Here is a 15,254-nt window from a genome sequence, read left to right as displayed (position 1 = left end):
GGGGGGGGGGGGGGGGGGGGGGGGGGGGGGGGGGGGGGGGGCCCTCTTTTTTTTTTTTTTTTTGCTTGGGACGGCAAAAAAGTTAGAGCCGGCCTTGAACATGTAATATGCAATGTAGCTGTGAATTATTCTGGTTTTGTCTAGATGTTTGAGGAGCAGCTCATGCTAACATACGCTTATGGCTCACATTTGTGGGTCTGTATCAATGGCATGTTTATTTAACTGCAATTATGGAAATAAAAGGGCCATCACGGCCATTAACGTACAGTGATTTTGAGCAATGAAGCTGATCCTGCATTCACATTTTAACACATAGAGCACTGTGCTTCTGTGGTCTATAGCTCAGAAAGTATTCAAGATTTCTGTGGCATTTTGCATACATGCATCACAGATAGTCTTTTCCACAGACCAGAACATCAGTTGAGAAGGTGTCATTGACTTAATGGGAAGCCATCAATTTTTCTTAAGATATGTGGGGGTTTCTTCTAAGCATCCCTGGAGCTCTTAATAGAGTATCAGGCCATCTGTGATCTCCGCCCATAGCGCCACCGTCTCCAGGATGGAAAAAGTCTATGAGCAACCTCCTACAAAAGATTTCTGTTGGACTAGGCTGTCATCAGATCCTGTTAACAAATGGCATCTCATGTAGCTCAGTAACCTTTCCACTTGGCACTGGTGACAGAATAACCAGCTCCATCAGATTTCACAGTAAAATATCATTACTTACTAATGCAGAATTCTGTATTTCCTGGGATAACTTGGGCATCCTTTCATTGGGTATGTGAAACTTGAAGTGCTCATTGGCAGCAGGTAGGAGGAAGCAGAAGGCTCAGTTCCTAAAAAGTCAGTTAATGTAGGTGAGATTTTTACCTCAAAATAGCAGATTTCAATTTCTGATCTGTGATTGGTTTTCTGGGGCAACTTGTTGGCGTCTTAGAAATAAAGATGCTAACAGTAATGTGGCTGGAAAAGGTTAGGTATAAACACTGAAGGTAATTTATAGGACAGAAAAAGAGCTCCAGGAAATTGAAGATAAAATTGGTCTTGATTGTTAGAAGTAACAAAATGTGAGGCAATGGTATCACATGGGAAATCTGGAATCACAGTCAGAATTTTTTTTTCAAAGAAAAGTAAAGAATGGCATACACTGGTCCTGTATTACAATCTATTCAAAGAAATCCCCATTTGTGGAAGGCAGCTGTAGCGAAATGCCAGTGCATTTGGCTTTTTTAACACCGTGGAACTGCGTTTTTGACCAATCTGGTATCTTGCTTTGTCTCAAATTTTTTTTTTTTTTTTTTTTTTTTCAGTTGCTTGAGTCTAACAGAATACCAGCTCAGGGTTGGGGTTAACACCTAATGATCAATTGAAATAAGATTAGTGCTACAACAACTGAGAGCTAACCTCTGAGAACCTGAATAAGAGATAAAGTTGAATATCTTCAGGATATATTTTAAGGCCCCGATCCTGCAATGAAAGTCTGCGCTGGTGCTCTCCTGCCACCCACAAAGTGCTCATTGCCAGGTTGGAGCCTAAAGCAATAAATAGCATGTAACTCTCTGCAAAATGTACTTATTACTCCTATTAACATATCCCAGCTGAGCTCCTTCCCGCTTCCTCAGAATATGGTTTTATCCAGTACATTTCTGACATGTCTCCTGCCCTCCCCAGAATAAATTGTTTTCCGTTTAGTCTATCCATGGAATACAAACATGTGGTGTCCATTTCTTGATAAAAGCTAGTTTCACTAGCAAGAGTTGCCTTCTCCTGACATAACTGTTCAAAATCTGAAAAGATGAACTATTTCCCCTTTTTTTATTGCAATTGTCCCTTCCTGAACTGCCATAAGAATTTTTTTCTTAGGCCTTGGCTACACTTGCGAGTTACAGCGCTGTAAAGCCTCCCCCAGCGCTGTAACTCACTCCCCGTCCACACTGGCAGGGCACTTACAGCGCTGCATCTCCCTGGGTACACCGCTGCAGGTACTCCACCTCCCCGAGAGGAATAACAGCTGCAGTGGAGTGGCTACGACTCACAGGTGTGAGTGTAAACGCTTGCAGCGCTGTACTAATCACCTTAAGTGTTCTGACTGGCTGCAGGAATGCGGAAGTGCCGGTTTCAAAGCTCTTACCACAGAGAAAAGCAAACAGTTTGCAGCTTGCTTTGCGTGAGTAAATGAATGAGCAGGGGGCCGGGAGTTCAGAACTTGCAAAATAGAGAGCTGACATGCTCCAAAAAGCACTCTCTCTCCCCCCACACTCCCTGTCACAATCCACCCCACCCTCCCGTTTTGAAAAGCACGTTTCAGCCACATGAATGCTGGGATAGCTGCCCATAATGCAACATTTGCAGCTGTGTTGGGAGTGGTGCAAGTGTGGCCACGCCACTGCACTGGCAGCTGTCAGTGTGAACAGACTGCAGCGCTTTTCCCTACTCAGCTGTACGAAGACAGGTTTACCTCACAGCGCTGTACAGCTTCAAGTGTAGCCAAGGCCTTAGACAAATCAGCAAGTTTGTGAATAGCAGCCCTGGCTTCTTCCTTATTAGCAATGGAGCCATTTAAAACATTCTTTAGGCCCTTAAAATTCCACTGGTGACTCTTTTACCATATCAAGTATAAAATGTTTCCCCAACTGTTTGCAATCTGTTCCTGTTCAGGAAGACCAAGAATACACACATTTTATTCCAAAACTAGATTTCAAAGTATTTTCATATGATGACTTCACAGTGGGTGTTAGTTCAACTTTGCCAGATCTCACGCCAGACCGTGATCTCATGCTGCTGCTGCTGCTATTATTTTATTATTAATTATTTGTATTACTGTAATGTCTAGGAGCCCTACTAATGGACCAGTACTCCATTGTGCAAGGTGCTGTACAAACACAGAACCAAGTTTCACATCAGGATATTTTAAATGGCACAGGTCCTTTGTTCTTTTCTGATTTAAACAGGTGGATGAGAATGTAATTTGTCTTGGAAGCCTATAACTTCCTTTTGGAGTTAATGATCAGGAGTGATTTGAAATTACAGCATAGTTCTGTGAGGGTAGGGGGCATTTTTGTGCATGATGGTAGTGTCCAGGAAGAAATGAGGACAGTCTGTTACACTCTAACAGATGGAAACCTAAATATGGTAATCTCCCCCCACCCTTTTTTATTTTTATTTTTTTTTAAGGCTTACACTAAAAACAAATAAGTGCTGGGCATTGGATCAAAGAGATGGACTCTTTTGTGCCTCCTTCTGCTGTATTTTATGCCTTTGTGTAATGCAGATTCAGTACAATGGAGTTGTTTTACACTTCAAACAATGTGTAGCAGAGCATGTTTTTATAAATGTGAACTCATTTAGATTTGTTTTAAATGGAAAGTCCTCATGCTGTAGCCATGAACCTCTTATGTTCTCACATTTCTAATGTCCTCATGTGTTGTTCCCCCCCTCCCCTTTTCTATCTTGCTTGTAGCTGTGGATTGTGGGGTCCCACCTTCTGTCTTGAATGCATATTCAGATCCTGTAGGGACCACCACCTATGGAAGTGAAGTTGCTTATAATTGCCTGCATGGTTATGTTATTGAAAGTGGTAACCAGACTGCAGTTTGTAATGCCAAAGGACAATGGGAAGGTGCTGATCTGGTGTGCAAAGGTAAAGAAAATATACGTACAGATTTCTGGACGATAGAAATTATTTCAGAAATAACCAGCGGTAGCGGTCGCCACTTAGAGGCGATCAATGAGAATTCCCCATTGCCGGGTTGAGAATTTCACCTGCAGACTCTAGCAGCATTTACAGGACACCTACAACATAAAAGCCATAAGTTAAATAGTTTTCTTCTGTGTATTCTTAATAAGACCATAAAATATAAAAACTAAATGACTTTAAAAACTAAGTGTCACTTTCTCAACTGGCGTAAATCTCTGTAGCTCCAGAAATCTACACCGACTTACACCATTTTAGGATCTGGCCCTATGGCCCAGATTTTTTAAAGGTATTTAGGTGTTGCTGCGCTCAATGTCACAACCGCTAATGGAATTAGGAGCCTACATCTCATTATCAAAAGGATTTAGGTACTTAAGGGTCTAAGTCCTACTGTCAATGTAATTTAGACTCCTAAGTGCCTAGGTCCTTTTTGAAAATGAGATATAGGCTCCCAGATCAGTTAAGCTTTGCAAAGCTGAGCACAGCAGTGCCTAAATACCATTAAAATCTGGGCCTAAATCTACTTTTGCTACTGTTTTTTGTTTCCTTTTGCTACTGTATTTTGTTTGGCTTGGTAATGAAACTAGGCTAGTCTGTATCACTTTTTGATTCTTTGGCACCTAAACATTGTTGTTTTTGTTTGGATTTGCTAAAGTTAAATATATTTAAAATAAACCCTGTTTTAATGGAAGATGCAGGAAAATATTTTTGTGGTTTAATACAAACTAAGGATCTGATGTGGCTTAGAGGCAGATCTTGCAACTACTTATGTATGTGAGTAAAGTTACTCATGTGAGTAGTCCCATTGATTTATGTAGGTCTGTTCATGTGAGTGAAGCTATGCTCATGCCTAAGCATTTGCAAGATCTGGTTGTAAACCAGGAATTACTTCGGTATCCTATCACCTCCACCAATCACTCTGTTAATGCGAAGCACCCTGCCTCCCTCTAGCCAATCCTGGCACCCCTTACGCTATGTCTTCACTGTTAATGCCCTCCCTCTCTCCCTCCCCACCCCCGTAGCTATCTCAATGTCGAACCCTACTGGAGGTAGAGAAGGCACATAGTTTTACCTTGATGTAGCTAGCTGAGGTCATGAACTTGAGTAGCTGCATCAAGATAAAACTCTGCTTTGTCACCACTAGAATTTTACATTGAGACGAATCGTTCAATGTAAGAATACACCTGTAGCCTTAGGGTACATCTGCATTGGAATAAAAGGCTAATAATTGCTATGTAGACATTCAGCCTCAGGCCAGAGTCCAGGCTCTGGGGCCTTCCTCTCATGTCTGTGCAGCAGTTTTACAGCCCTGTTGCCAGGAAGCCCAAGTCAGCTGATCCTGGCCAGCTGTGGGTGTTTAATTGCTGTGTAGACACATCCTTAGAGGCTCTAAAATTGACCAATAGCAGCCCTCCTAAGGAGGCTGCCGCCTAGAAGGTTTTGCAACTCCAGCCTGGGGTTATTGCTCACTCTTCTGGCCCATCCCCACAATCTGACACTGATGCTGATACTGTTTCGAAATTAAAGCCTTACTATCACTTACGATCCTTTTACAAGCCACAGGTCTAGACTGCTGTCAGCTGCTAACAGTAACTATGTGAGCATTTTATTATTCATTATTTGACATAAACCATAAAGCCCTTTGTTTTTTGTGAATGCAGGGATGTGGCCTGTCAAGTTCATATTAAGGTGAAAAACACATGTAAGCAAAAAAGACGTTCTCTGACAGAATTCCAGTTTAGAGCCACTCAGAGGGTCTTTAAAAAGAACAGGAGTACTTGTGGCACCTTAGAGACTAACAAATTTATTAGAGCATAAGCTTTCGTGGGCTACAGCCCACTTCTTCGGATGCATATAGAATGGAACATATATTGAGGAGATATATATACACACATACAGAGAGCTTGAACAGGTGGGAGTTGTCTTACCAACTCTGAGAGGCCAATTAAGTGAGAGATAGAGAGAGAGAGAAAAAACCTTTTGAAGTGATAATCAAGATAGCCCAGTACAGACAGTTTGATAAGAAGTGTGAGAATACTTACAAGGGGAGATAGATTCAATGTTTGTGATGGCTCAGCCATTCCCAGTCCTTATTCAATCCTAAATTGATTGTATCTAGTTTGCATATCAATTCCAGCTCAGCAGTCTCTCGTTGGAGTCTGTTTTTGAAGTTTTTCTGTTGTAAAATAGCCACCCGCAGGTCTGTCATTGAATGACCAGACAGGTTAAAGTGTTCTCCCACTGGTTTTTGAGTATTATGATTCCTGATGTCAGATTTGTGTCCATTAATTCTTTTGCGTAGAGACTGTCCGGTTTGGCCAATGTACATGGCAGAGGGGCATTGCTGGCACATGATGGCATATATCACATTGGTAGATGTGCAGGTAGATGTCAGAGGGTCTTTATTAACTCTTATTATTAACTGATATTCCGTTATGCTTAATTATCATCTTTACTCAGTCTTTAATTTGGCACAGTTGCACTCTCCTAATCGCTACATGATTAATATCTCATGGAACTGATTCTGCATGGCTAATTCATCTGTTCTTTGGTATCACTTTTAGCCTATGCATGAATGTACTTAGCCAATATTTCAGTCTTACTGTCTAAAAGTGCCTCTATTTTTGGAATCTGCCTCAATATCTTTGTTTTAATTCAGGGCTCAGATACCTAAAAAGCATTTGATTGATTACATAGACAGAAAACACCGCTCTCTCACTTCTACATTTCAGTCTTGCTGGGGATGGCGGATAACTGTGGGGGGATGGCTTGAGGCAAGGCTTGCTTATAGTTCCTCCTGTCCAAAACCTCACTTAGTCTTTTAAAAACAGTCAGTGTCACATATCACTCTGCTTCAATAACGTAGTCTCAAACTGAAGGCTCTGAGATTGAACATTTGCTTATAATTCAGTAGTTCTGGAAGAAAAGATTATTCTAATATTTCTCAGCATATACATGCTTACCAAGGTAGAGACAGAAAGATAACTATCATAGTGTGATTGTTTTCCATTGCTACATATTTTTTTAAAAATTTTCACTTAAAGGTTTTATACTGTAAGTTGTTTTGGTCATGATTTCTGTAAACTTGATCTAATTTTTCTGTTTATCTGTTTCTGGGTACAACTTCAGAATTACTTTAAGCCCATTTTTCAATGAATAATTTAAGCTTTCTCCTTGCCTCCATCTGTGAGCCTGAGGGAAAATATGGTTTAATTCTTAATATAACATCCCATTGTTCATTTTTTAACAAAGTAAAGGATAATCCTGAATAGTAGTGTTGGATTCACTCTGGATTTCACATCGTACTTTAGCTTCAAATTATATTCTTCCATTCACTTGATCTTTTCTCTTTTATTATTTTAATTCCATAATTTTATTATGAAGCTCCACAAAATTGCTGAGTAAGTGAACCAATTTCAAGTTATTACCACATTTATTTTCTAATGAACTCCACAGAGACTTGAATAACCCATAGAAATTTTCCTCCATGATTTTTTCTTGTCCTGGTCTAAAGCAATTCTTTCTTGTCAAAGCTTGAATGAAATGTACTGGCAGTGGAAAGCAAACCTCTGGATGCTTTTATAATTTTTCAAATGTTGGGATCATGAAAACAACATGTCTACTGGGATGGAAAATCTCTCCTCTATCTGGAATAAAAGTAATTGTATATCCCAAGGACTAGATTCTCAGTCCTGTCCCCACTGCCGTTGTACTGTTTGGGTGGTACAAAGGGAGCAGAAACTACCCACATCTCCCTAGCTAAAGATTCCCCTGATGTGGAGCTGTCATAGCTGGCTCCTGCACCACCGTCAGTCTCTGGTGGAGGGGGCGTGGAAGGAACAAACACTCTGAGCATCATTACCAGCTTTTGTAGATTAGCCACTGGGTTTCTCTAACCCACACTGGGGTTGGGGCAGAGCCAGGCAGAGAATCTCTAAGCTGTTGCTGACAACAGAAATATCTAAAGGAATGGATACCTTGTGGGACACCTGAGAATCTTATTGGAAGACATTAGTGATAGATCCAACTGTTAAATGTTACTTGGAGATCCTTTCTTGTTAATAGGTTATGCTGTGCTTCTTACCTTCCCCTGTTACTCCATCATGGGATAGTTTTTTTTTTCTTTACTATCTATTTATTTAGGAGGTATCAACAGGTTTACAAATCCTTGGCCAGGTAAATATCAGAAACAAAGCAATAATCATCACAACAGTGAGCTTTCTTTAGAGAGACATTATACAGGAATATAGTCATCAACTCTCTCTCTCTCTTTAACAAGGTGGTGTTTTACAAAATGAGCATCATTACAACACCTATGTCCTGTCATTTCTAGTCCATTGTGGAATACTGTATTGCTACTTATTATGTGTATTGCAATAGCACCTAGGAGCCCTAATTGAGGATTAGGGCCCAGTGTGCTCGGAACAATACAAACTAAATTCCTGCATCCCAAATGCTGATGCTGTTGTTTGTCTGTATCCGTACAGCACAAAGCACAGAGAGTTCCTGGTCCTGGGGCTCTTAAGCGCTATGGTAGTACAAATAAATAAGGATAATTAGAGCTGTCAAGTGATTAAAAATATTAATCGCGATTAATTGCGCTGTTAAACAATAATAGAATACTATTTATTTAAATTTTTTGGATGTTTTCTACTTTTTCAAATATATTGATTTCAATTAAAACTCAGAATACAAAGTGTAAGTGCTCATTTTATATTTATTTTTGATTACAAATATTTGCACTGTAAAAAACAAAAGAAATAGTATTTTTCAGTTCACCTAATACAAGCACTGTAGTGCAATCTCTTTATCATGAAAGTTGAATTTATAAATGTAGAATTATGTACAAAAAATAACTGCATTCAAAATAAAACAATGTAAAACTTTAGAACCTACACGTCCACTCATTCCTACTTCTTGGTCAGCCAGTCACTCAGAGAAACAAGTTTGGTTACAAGTTAAAGGAGATAATGCTGCCCGCTTCTTGTTTACAATGTCACCTGAAAGTGAGAACAGGTGTTCGCGTTGCACTGTTGTAGCCGCCATCGCAAGATATTTACGTGTCAGATGCACTAAAGATTCATATGTCCCTTCATGCTTCAACGACCATTCCAGAGGACGTGCGTTCATGCCAATGACGGGTTCTGCTTGATAACGATTCAAAGCAGCACGGACTGACGCATGTTCATTTTCATCATCTGAGTCAAAAGACACCAGCAGAAGGTTGATTTTCTTTTTTGTTGGTTTGGGTTCTGTAGTTTCTGCATCTGAGTGTTGCTCTTTTAAGACTTCTGAAAGCATGCTCCACACCTTGTCCCGCTCAGATTTTGGACGACACTTCAGATTCTTAAACCTTGGGTCAAGTGCTGTAGCTATTTTTAGAAATCTCACATTGGTACCTTCTTTGTATTTTGTCAAATCTGCTGTGAACATAGGCGCCGACTTCCCCTCTTTCCAGTGGGTGCTCGACCCCTCCCCTCTGCCCCTGGCCCCGCCCCACTCCACCCCTCTCACGAGGCCCCGCCCCTGCTCTGCCTCTTCCCACCCCTTCCCCGCCTCCATTCCACCTCCTTCCCCAAATCCCCGCCCCGGCCCCGCCTCTTCCTCACCTCCTCACCTGAGCGCGCCACGTTCCTGCTCCTCCCCCTTCCTCCCGGAGCATGCTAACGCTGCCAAACAGCTGTTTGGCGGCGGCTGGGCAGGAAACCCTGGGAGGTAGGCGGAGGAGCAGGGGTGCTCGGGGAGGAGGAGGAGGTGGGGCGGGGGTAGGGTGACCAGGTGAGGGAAACAAAATATCGGGACACATGGGAGGGGGGTTGCAAAAAAAAAAAAAAAAAGAGGGGCAGGCCCCCCCCCGGGGCAGGGGGGGGGGGGGGGGGGGGGCGGGGGGGGGGGGGCCCCGGGGGGGGGGGGGGGAGGGGTGAGGGGAGCTTGGCTGACAGAGAGTGCTGAGCACCCACTAATTTTTCCAAACAAACATGTGCTGGGTCATCATCTGAGACTGCTATAACGTGAAATGCAGGTAAAACAGAACAGGAGACATACAATTCTCCCCCAAGGAGTTCAGTCACAAATTTAATGAACGCATTCTTTTTTTAACGAGCATCATCAGCATGGAAGCATGTCATCTGGAATGGTGTCCGAAGCATGAAAGGGCATACGAATGTTTAGCATATCTGGTATGTAAATACCTTGCAACGCCAGCTACAAAAGTGCCCTGCGAATGCCTGTTCTCATTTTCAGGTGACATTGTAAATAAGAAGCAGGCAGCATTATCTCCTGCAAATATAAACAAACTTGTTTGTCTTAGCGATTGACTGAACAAGAAGTAGGACTGAGTGGACTTGTAGGCTCTAAAGTTTTACATTGTTTTGTTTTTGAGTGCAGTTATGTAACCAAAAAAAATCTACATTTGTAAGTTGCACTTTCACGATAGAGATTGCACTACAATACTTATATAAGGTGAATTGAAAAATACTATTTCTTTTGTTTATCATTTTAAAGTGCAAATATTTGTCATAAAAATAATAATATAAAGTGAGCACTGTACACTTTGTATTCTGTGTTACAAAAGAAATCAATATATTTGAAAATGTAGAAAAACATCCAAAAATATTTTATAAGTTTCAACTGGTACTCTATTGTTTAACAGTGTGATTAATTGCGATACATTTTTTTGACTTAATCACGTGAGTTAACTGTGATTAATCGATAGCCCTAATAATAATGATAACATGTAGTATCTCTTTGTTAAACCCTGTGACGTGTCTTGGCTTGTTTCCATTGTCAATTTTACTTCTCTCTTTTTCCCCCCCAGAAATAGACTGTGGCAGACCTTTGTGGATTCCACACGCAGAAATGATCTGGGACAACTCCACAACTCTAGGAAGCATGGTGTATTATAAATGTAGTGAAGGATTTCATTTTAGTGGAGAGAAGAATTTTTCACAATGCACAATAATTCAGAAATGGGAAAATATCACAGGTGTATGTGAAGGTAAATATGTTTTCCCCTCAGATTTAAAGACCCTTCATATGAAATTCAAACGAGTTTCTTAAAGTATGATTTTATTCTGAAAAGTGACTAATAATTAGGCTTGGCAGAATTCAGTTAATATTGACAGATAATGTCAATGATGATTTTTAAGTGTTTTGGGTTTTTTTTAGATTTTAATTGATTTAAATGTTCATGACTGTTTGAAATTATGGGAGGGCCAGACGATTATTTAATGACAGATGTTGAGATTCAAAAAGTTAAAGATTTGTACACTGTTAAAACATAAATTATTAATATCACATGTCAAAATATACAAAGTAAATATCCTTAAATCAACAAATCATACCTATTCTTACTATTTGTTCTCTAGTTCAATGGTTCTCAATCAAGGGTACATGTACCCCTGGGGGTACGCAGAGGTCTTCCAGGGGTACATCAACTCATTTAGATATTTGCCTAGTTTTACAACAGTCTACATAAAAAGCACTAGCAAAGTTAGTACAAACTAAAATTTCATATAGACAATGTCTTGTTTATAATGATCTATATACTTACTGAAATGTAAGTACAATATTTACATTCCAGTTGATTTATTTTATAATTACATGATAAAAATGAGAAAGTAAGCAATTTTTCAGTAATAGTGTGCTGTGAACACTTTTGTATTTCTATATCTGATTTTTGTAAGCAAGTAGTTTTTAAGTGAGGTGAAACTTGGGGTACACAAGACAAATCAGACTCCTGAAAGGGGTACAGTAGTCTGGAAAGGTTGAGAGTCACTGCTCTAGTCTATTTGTAACAAACCTAATTCAAAAGTCTGAATCCCTGGATTCTGACTCTTAAGAAGTTCTCAAGTGGCATTTTTCTTACTTTGTCTATCTTTGAATTTCAATTATTATTGATGGAAATGTTTTTCTTTGGTTTGTGTGTGTACAGTGAAATTGATGTTTACTGACATTTACCAGTACAAATCTAATCCTTCCAACCCTACTAATAATGGAATTTTATTCCTAAACAGATCTTTCTCCTCAATATCCCCAAGTCCGTATCTGCTGACATTAACAACAAAAATAATTTTTTGTTTTACTACTTTTTGCTCTGGGTATGACTTCAGAACCAAAACAGCTGTGGGACAAGGAACTGGATTCTTTTTTGGCTCACATATCAACAGACTTGTTCATGAGGTTTCAATTGCAGGGTCGTTGCAAAGGAAGAAGGCGACGTGCAGAATTTGTACTGTTTGTGGTGATGAACCAGAAGGAAAGAACCCAGGTTGACTTTCAGATCCAAAGCTGAATGTGCAAGGCTGGCTGTTAGTTGCTTGGGTTAGAAATAAAAAGATGTTTTTTGATTAAAAGGAGTCCTTGAGAAGAATCCCATAATGTCATTTTTATAGTTAGGTTTTGTCTTTCCTAATGGATTTTATATTTCACATGCTCCTAAGGGTTCACTTTTAGTGACTACACTAAATAATTTCTTAACACGGACTAGCAAACATTTTTTCATGAAAATTGTTTTTGATCTTTTTCAGTAACAGATTGTGGCAGACCTCCTTCAATCCCCAACACAGACATGATTTGGAACAACATTTCCCAGCTGGGGAGTGCAGTGCACTACCAATGTAAAAAGGGATTCCGCAGCATAAGTGGGAGGAATACGTCACGTTGTACTTATAATGGATCCTGGGAAATTCCAGCTCTAATATGTATAGGTAGGAGTGTAATGAAATCCTCTGCCTTTTAATTGTAGATGTGTTTTTAATTCAGCTTCAAACTTTACTCTTGGGGAAATTCTGCACCACTGCGCATGTGCAGAATTTATGTCCCCCGCAGATTTCTTTGCTTCCCCACAGAAAAATGACTTTCCGACGGGGAAGCAAAGGGAAGCCATAAGAGAGGTCATGCGACTCTCCCCAGCAGTATGTTTCAGGTGCCCAGGGCAGCCGGGAGAGAAGTAAATCACTGTGGGGTGGGAGGCGGGACTGGGGAAGACCTGGCTGGTGGGTCCTACCTTGCGCTGGGCTCAGCTGGTAGTCCGGGCTGGGTTGGGGAGGACGGGACTTCCTCTTCCCCTGCACGACATCCGGGGCTGGGTCAGACCCACCCCCAGATTTCTCCTCCGGCTGCAGGAAGTTCTGCAAACTCCCACCCCACCCCCCCGATTCCTGCACCCATTGCTCCTCAGCTGCAGTGGGAAGGATCACTGTACAGAGAGCTGCTCCCCTGTCCACACAACCCTCATGCATCCAGACCCCTTCATACCCAGAACCTCCTGCTGAGCCTCACTCCCTCCCCCCTCCACACTCAGAACCCTCCCCCCCCGACGAGCCCCACTGCCCCTGCATCTGGGCCACCCCAACGAGCCCCCTGGATCCCCACCCCACTGAGTCCCAGTCTCCCAGCATCTGGACCCCCCTCCCGAGCCCCATCCCTCTCACACCCGGACCCCCCTCCCCGCTGAACCCCAACCAACTTCACCTGGACCCTCTTGTAGAGTCCCATTACCATTGCACCCAGTCCCACCCCCCAACAAGTGCCTGTGCATCTGGATCCCCCCCACATCCAGATCCCCCACTCAGCTGCCCGCACCCAGATTGCCCCAGACAGAACCCTCTCAACCCACACCTGGATCCCCTCCACACTTGGATCCTGCCTTGCTGAGCCTGCCTGCCTATACTTGGTGCACCCAGTATGGAGGGGCAGGGCTCTGGGGTGTTTTGGGGGCAGGCGTGGTCCTTGTGCTGTGTCAGAGTTGGCTGCAGCCTCACCGCTGAGTCCGTGCCCGGGGCGGGGGAGAGGGGAGCTGCACAGTGATCTCCCACCTCTGTGCAGACCTGTGCTCTCCAATGCCATGCTGGAGCCTCCACATTTATTTGACAAATAAAATGTGCAGAATTTTGCAGAATTTTAAAATATTGTGTGCAGAATTTTTAATTTTTTGGCGCAGAATGCCCTCAGGAGTAAAACTTGTGTCCTGAAACTAGGATAGATGGAAAGCCAAAAAAGCCTGTTTTCGTTTACTTTGTAGGGGTTAATCCACAACATGTTGGGATGTCAGGCTTACATGATGCACACATGGCAGTTCTAAAAAATGTAAGCACCATGCTAACTTGCAGCAAGATGTTATGGCCACATTCTTCCTTTACCTTCATGTTTGTTTCATTTTTCATTTTAAAAAGAAATTGGCATAACTACCGAGTCTGCATAATGAATTTATGACCTGCAAAATTTTATTTTAAAAGCCAAGGAATTTTTTTTTAGCATATAGAACAGGGGTCGGCAACCTTTCAGAAGTAGTGTGCCCAGTCTTCATTTATTCACTCTAATTTAAGGTTTTGCATGCCAGTAATACATTTTAACGTTTTTAGAAGGTCTCTTTCTATAAGTATAATATATAACTAAAGTATTGTTGTATGTAAAGTAAATAAGGTTTTTAAAATGTTTAAGAAGCTTCATTTAAAATTAAATTAAAATGCAGAGTCCCCCGGACCAGTGGCCAGGACTCGGGCAGTGTGAGTGCCTGTCAAGGTTCCTTCCCCACTCTGAACTTTAGGGTACAGATGTAGGGACCTGCATGAAAACCTCTAAGCTTCTCTACCACCTTAGATCTGCTTTTGCTGCCACCACTCCCAATGTGCTAAGTCCCTTCCCTGGGTAGCCTTGAGAGACTCTTCCACCAATTCCCTGGTGAACACTGATCCAAAACCCCTTGGATCTTAAAACAAGGAGGAATTAATCATTCCCCCCCTTTCCTTTCCCCCCACCAATTCCTAGTGAATCCAGGTCAATCCCCTTGGATCTTAGAACAAGGAAAAAATCAATCAGGTTCTTAAAAAGGAGGCTTTTAATTAAAGAAAGAAAGGTAAAAATCATCTCTGTAAAATCAGGATGGAAAATAACTTTACAGGGTAATCAAACTTAAAGAGCCCAGAGGAACCCCCTCTAGCCTTAGGTTCAAAGTTACAGCAAACAGAGATAAACACTCTAGCAAAAGGTACATTTACAAGTTGAGAAAACAAAGATAAAACTAACACGCCTTGCCTGGCTGTTTACTTACAAGTTTGAAATATGAGAGACTTGTTCAGAAAGATTTTGAGAGCATGGATTGATGTCTGGTCCCTCTCAGTCCCAAGAGCGAACAACCACCAAAACAAAGAGCACAAACAAAAGCCTGCCCCCGACCCAAGATTTTAAAGTATCTTGTCCCCTTATTGGTCCTTTGGGTCAGGTGTCAGCCAGGTTACCTGAGCTTCTTAACCCTTTACAGGTAAAAGGATTTTGGTGTCTCTGGCCAGGAGGGATTATAGTATGGTACACAGGAGGGCTGTTACCCTTCTCTTTATAGTTATGACAGTGCCACTGAAAATCAGCTCGCATGCCGCCTTTGGCACGCGTGCCATAGGTTGCCTACCCCCTGATATAGAAGATCAGAAGACCTTTTGTATGGGCCTGATCCTGCCATCTTTACCCCCAGGGAATAAGGGCAGTAGAAACACAACCTGTTTTGTACACTCGTAACTAAAAGCCACAACAGACTTCTAGACCCTTTGTGCCAAGTTTCAGC

At 41.7% G+C, this 15,254-nt stretch overlaps 1 protein-coding gene across 1 annotated transcript in view; it reads left to right on the top strand.

Moving 5' to 3' along the window:
* The window catches only part of SUSD1 (sushi domain containing 1), a 235,551-nt gene that overhangs the window by 16,982 nt on the left and 203,315 nt on the right, over positions 1-15,254 (top strand). The window contains exons 6-8 of the mRNA XM_026646365.1: positions 3,461-3,640; positions 10,512-10,691; positions 12,223-12,402. Of these exons, the coding sequence (XP_026502150.1) occupies positions 3,461-3,640; positions 10,512-10,691; positions 12,223-12,402 (540 nt within the window). The remainder of the gene's footprint in view (positions 1-3,460; positions 3,641-10,511; positions 10,692-12,222; positions 12,403-15,254) is intronic.

The sequence above is a fragment of the Terrapene carolina genome, unplaced genomic scaffold (genome assembly GCF_002925995.2).
Source record: "Terrapene carolina triunguis isolate 2854851 unplaced genomic scaffold, T_m_triunguis-2.0 Scaffold35022, whole genome shotgun sequence".
In the NCBI taxonomy this organism is placed as follows: Eukaryota; Metazoa; Chordata; order Testudines; family Emydidae; genus Terrapene; species Terrapene triunguis.
This window is presented reverse-complemented; position numbering and strand designations above follow the sequence as displayed.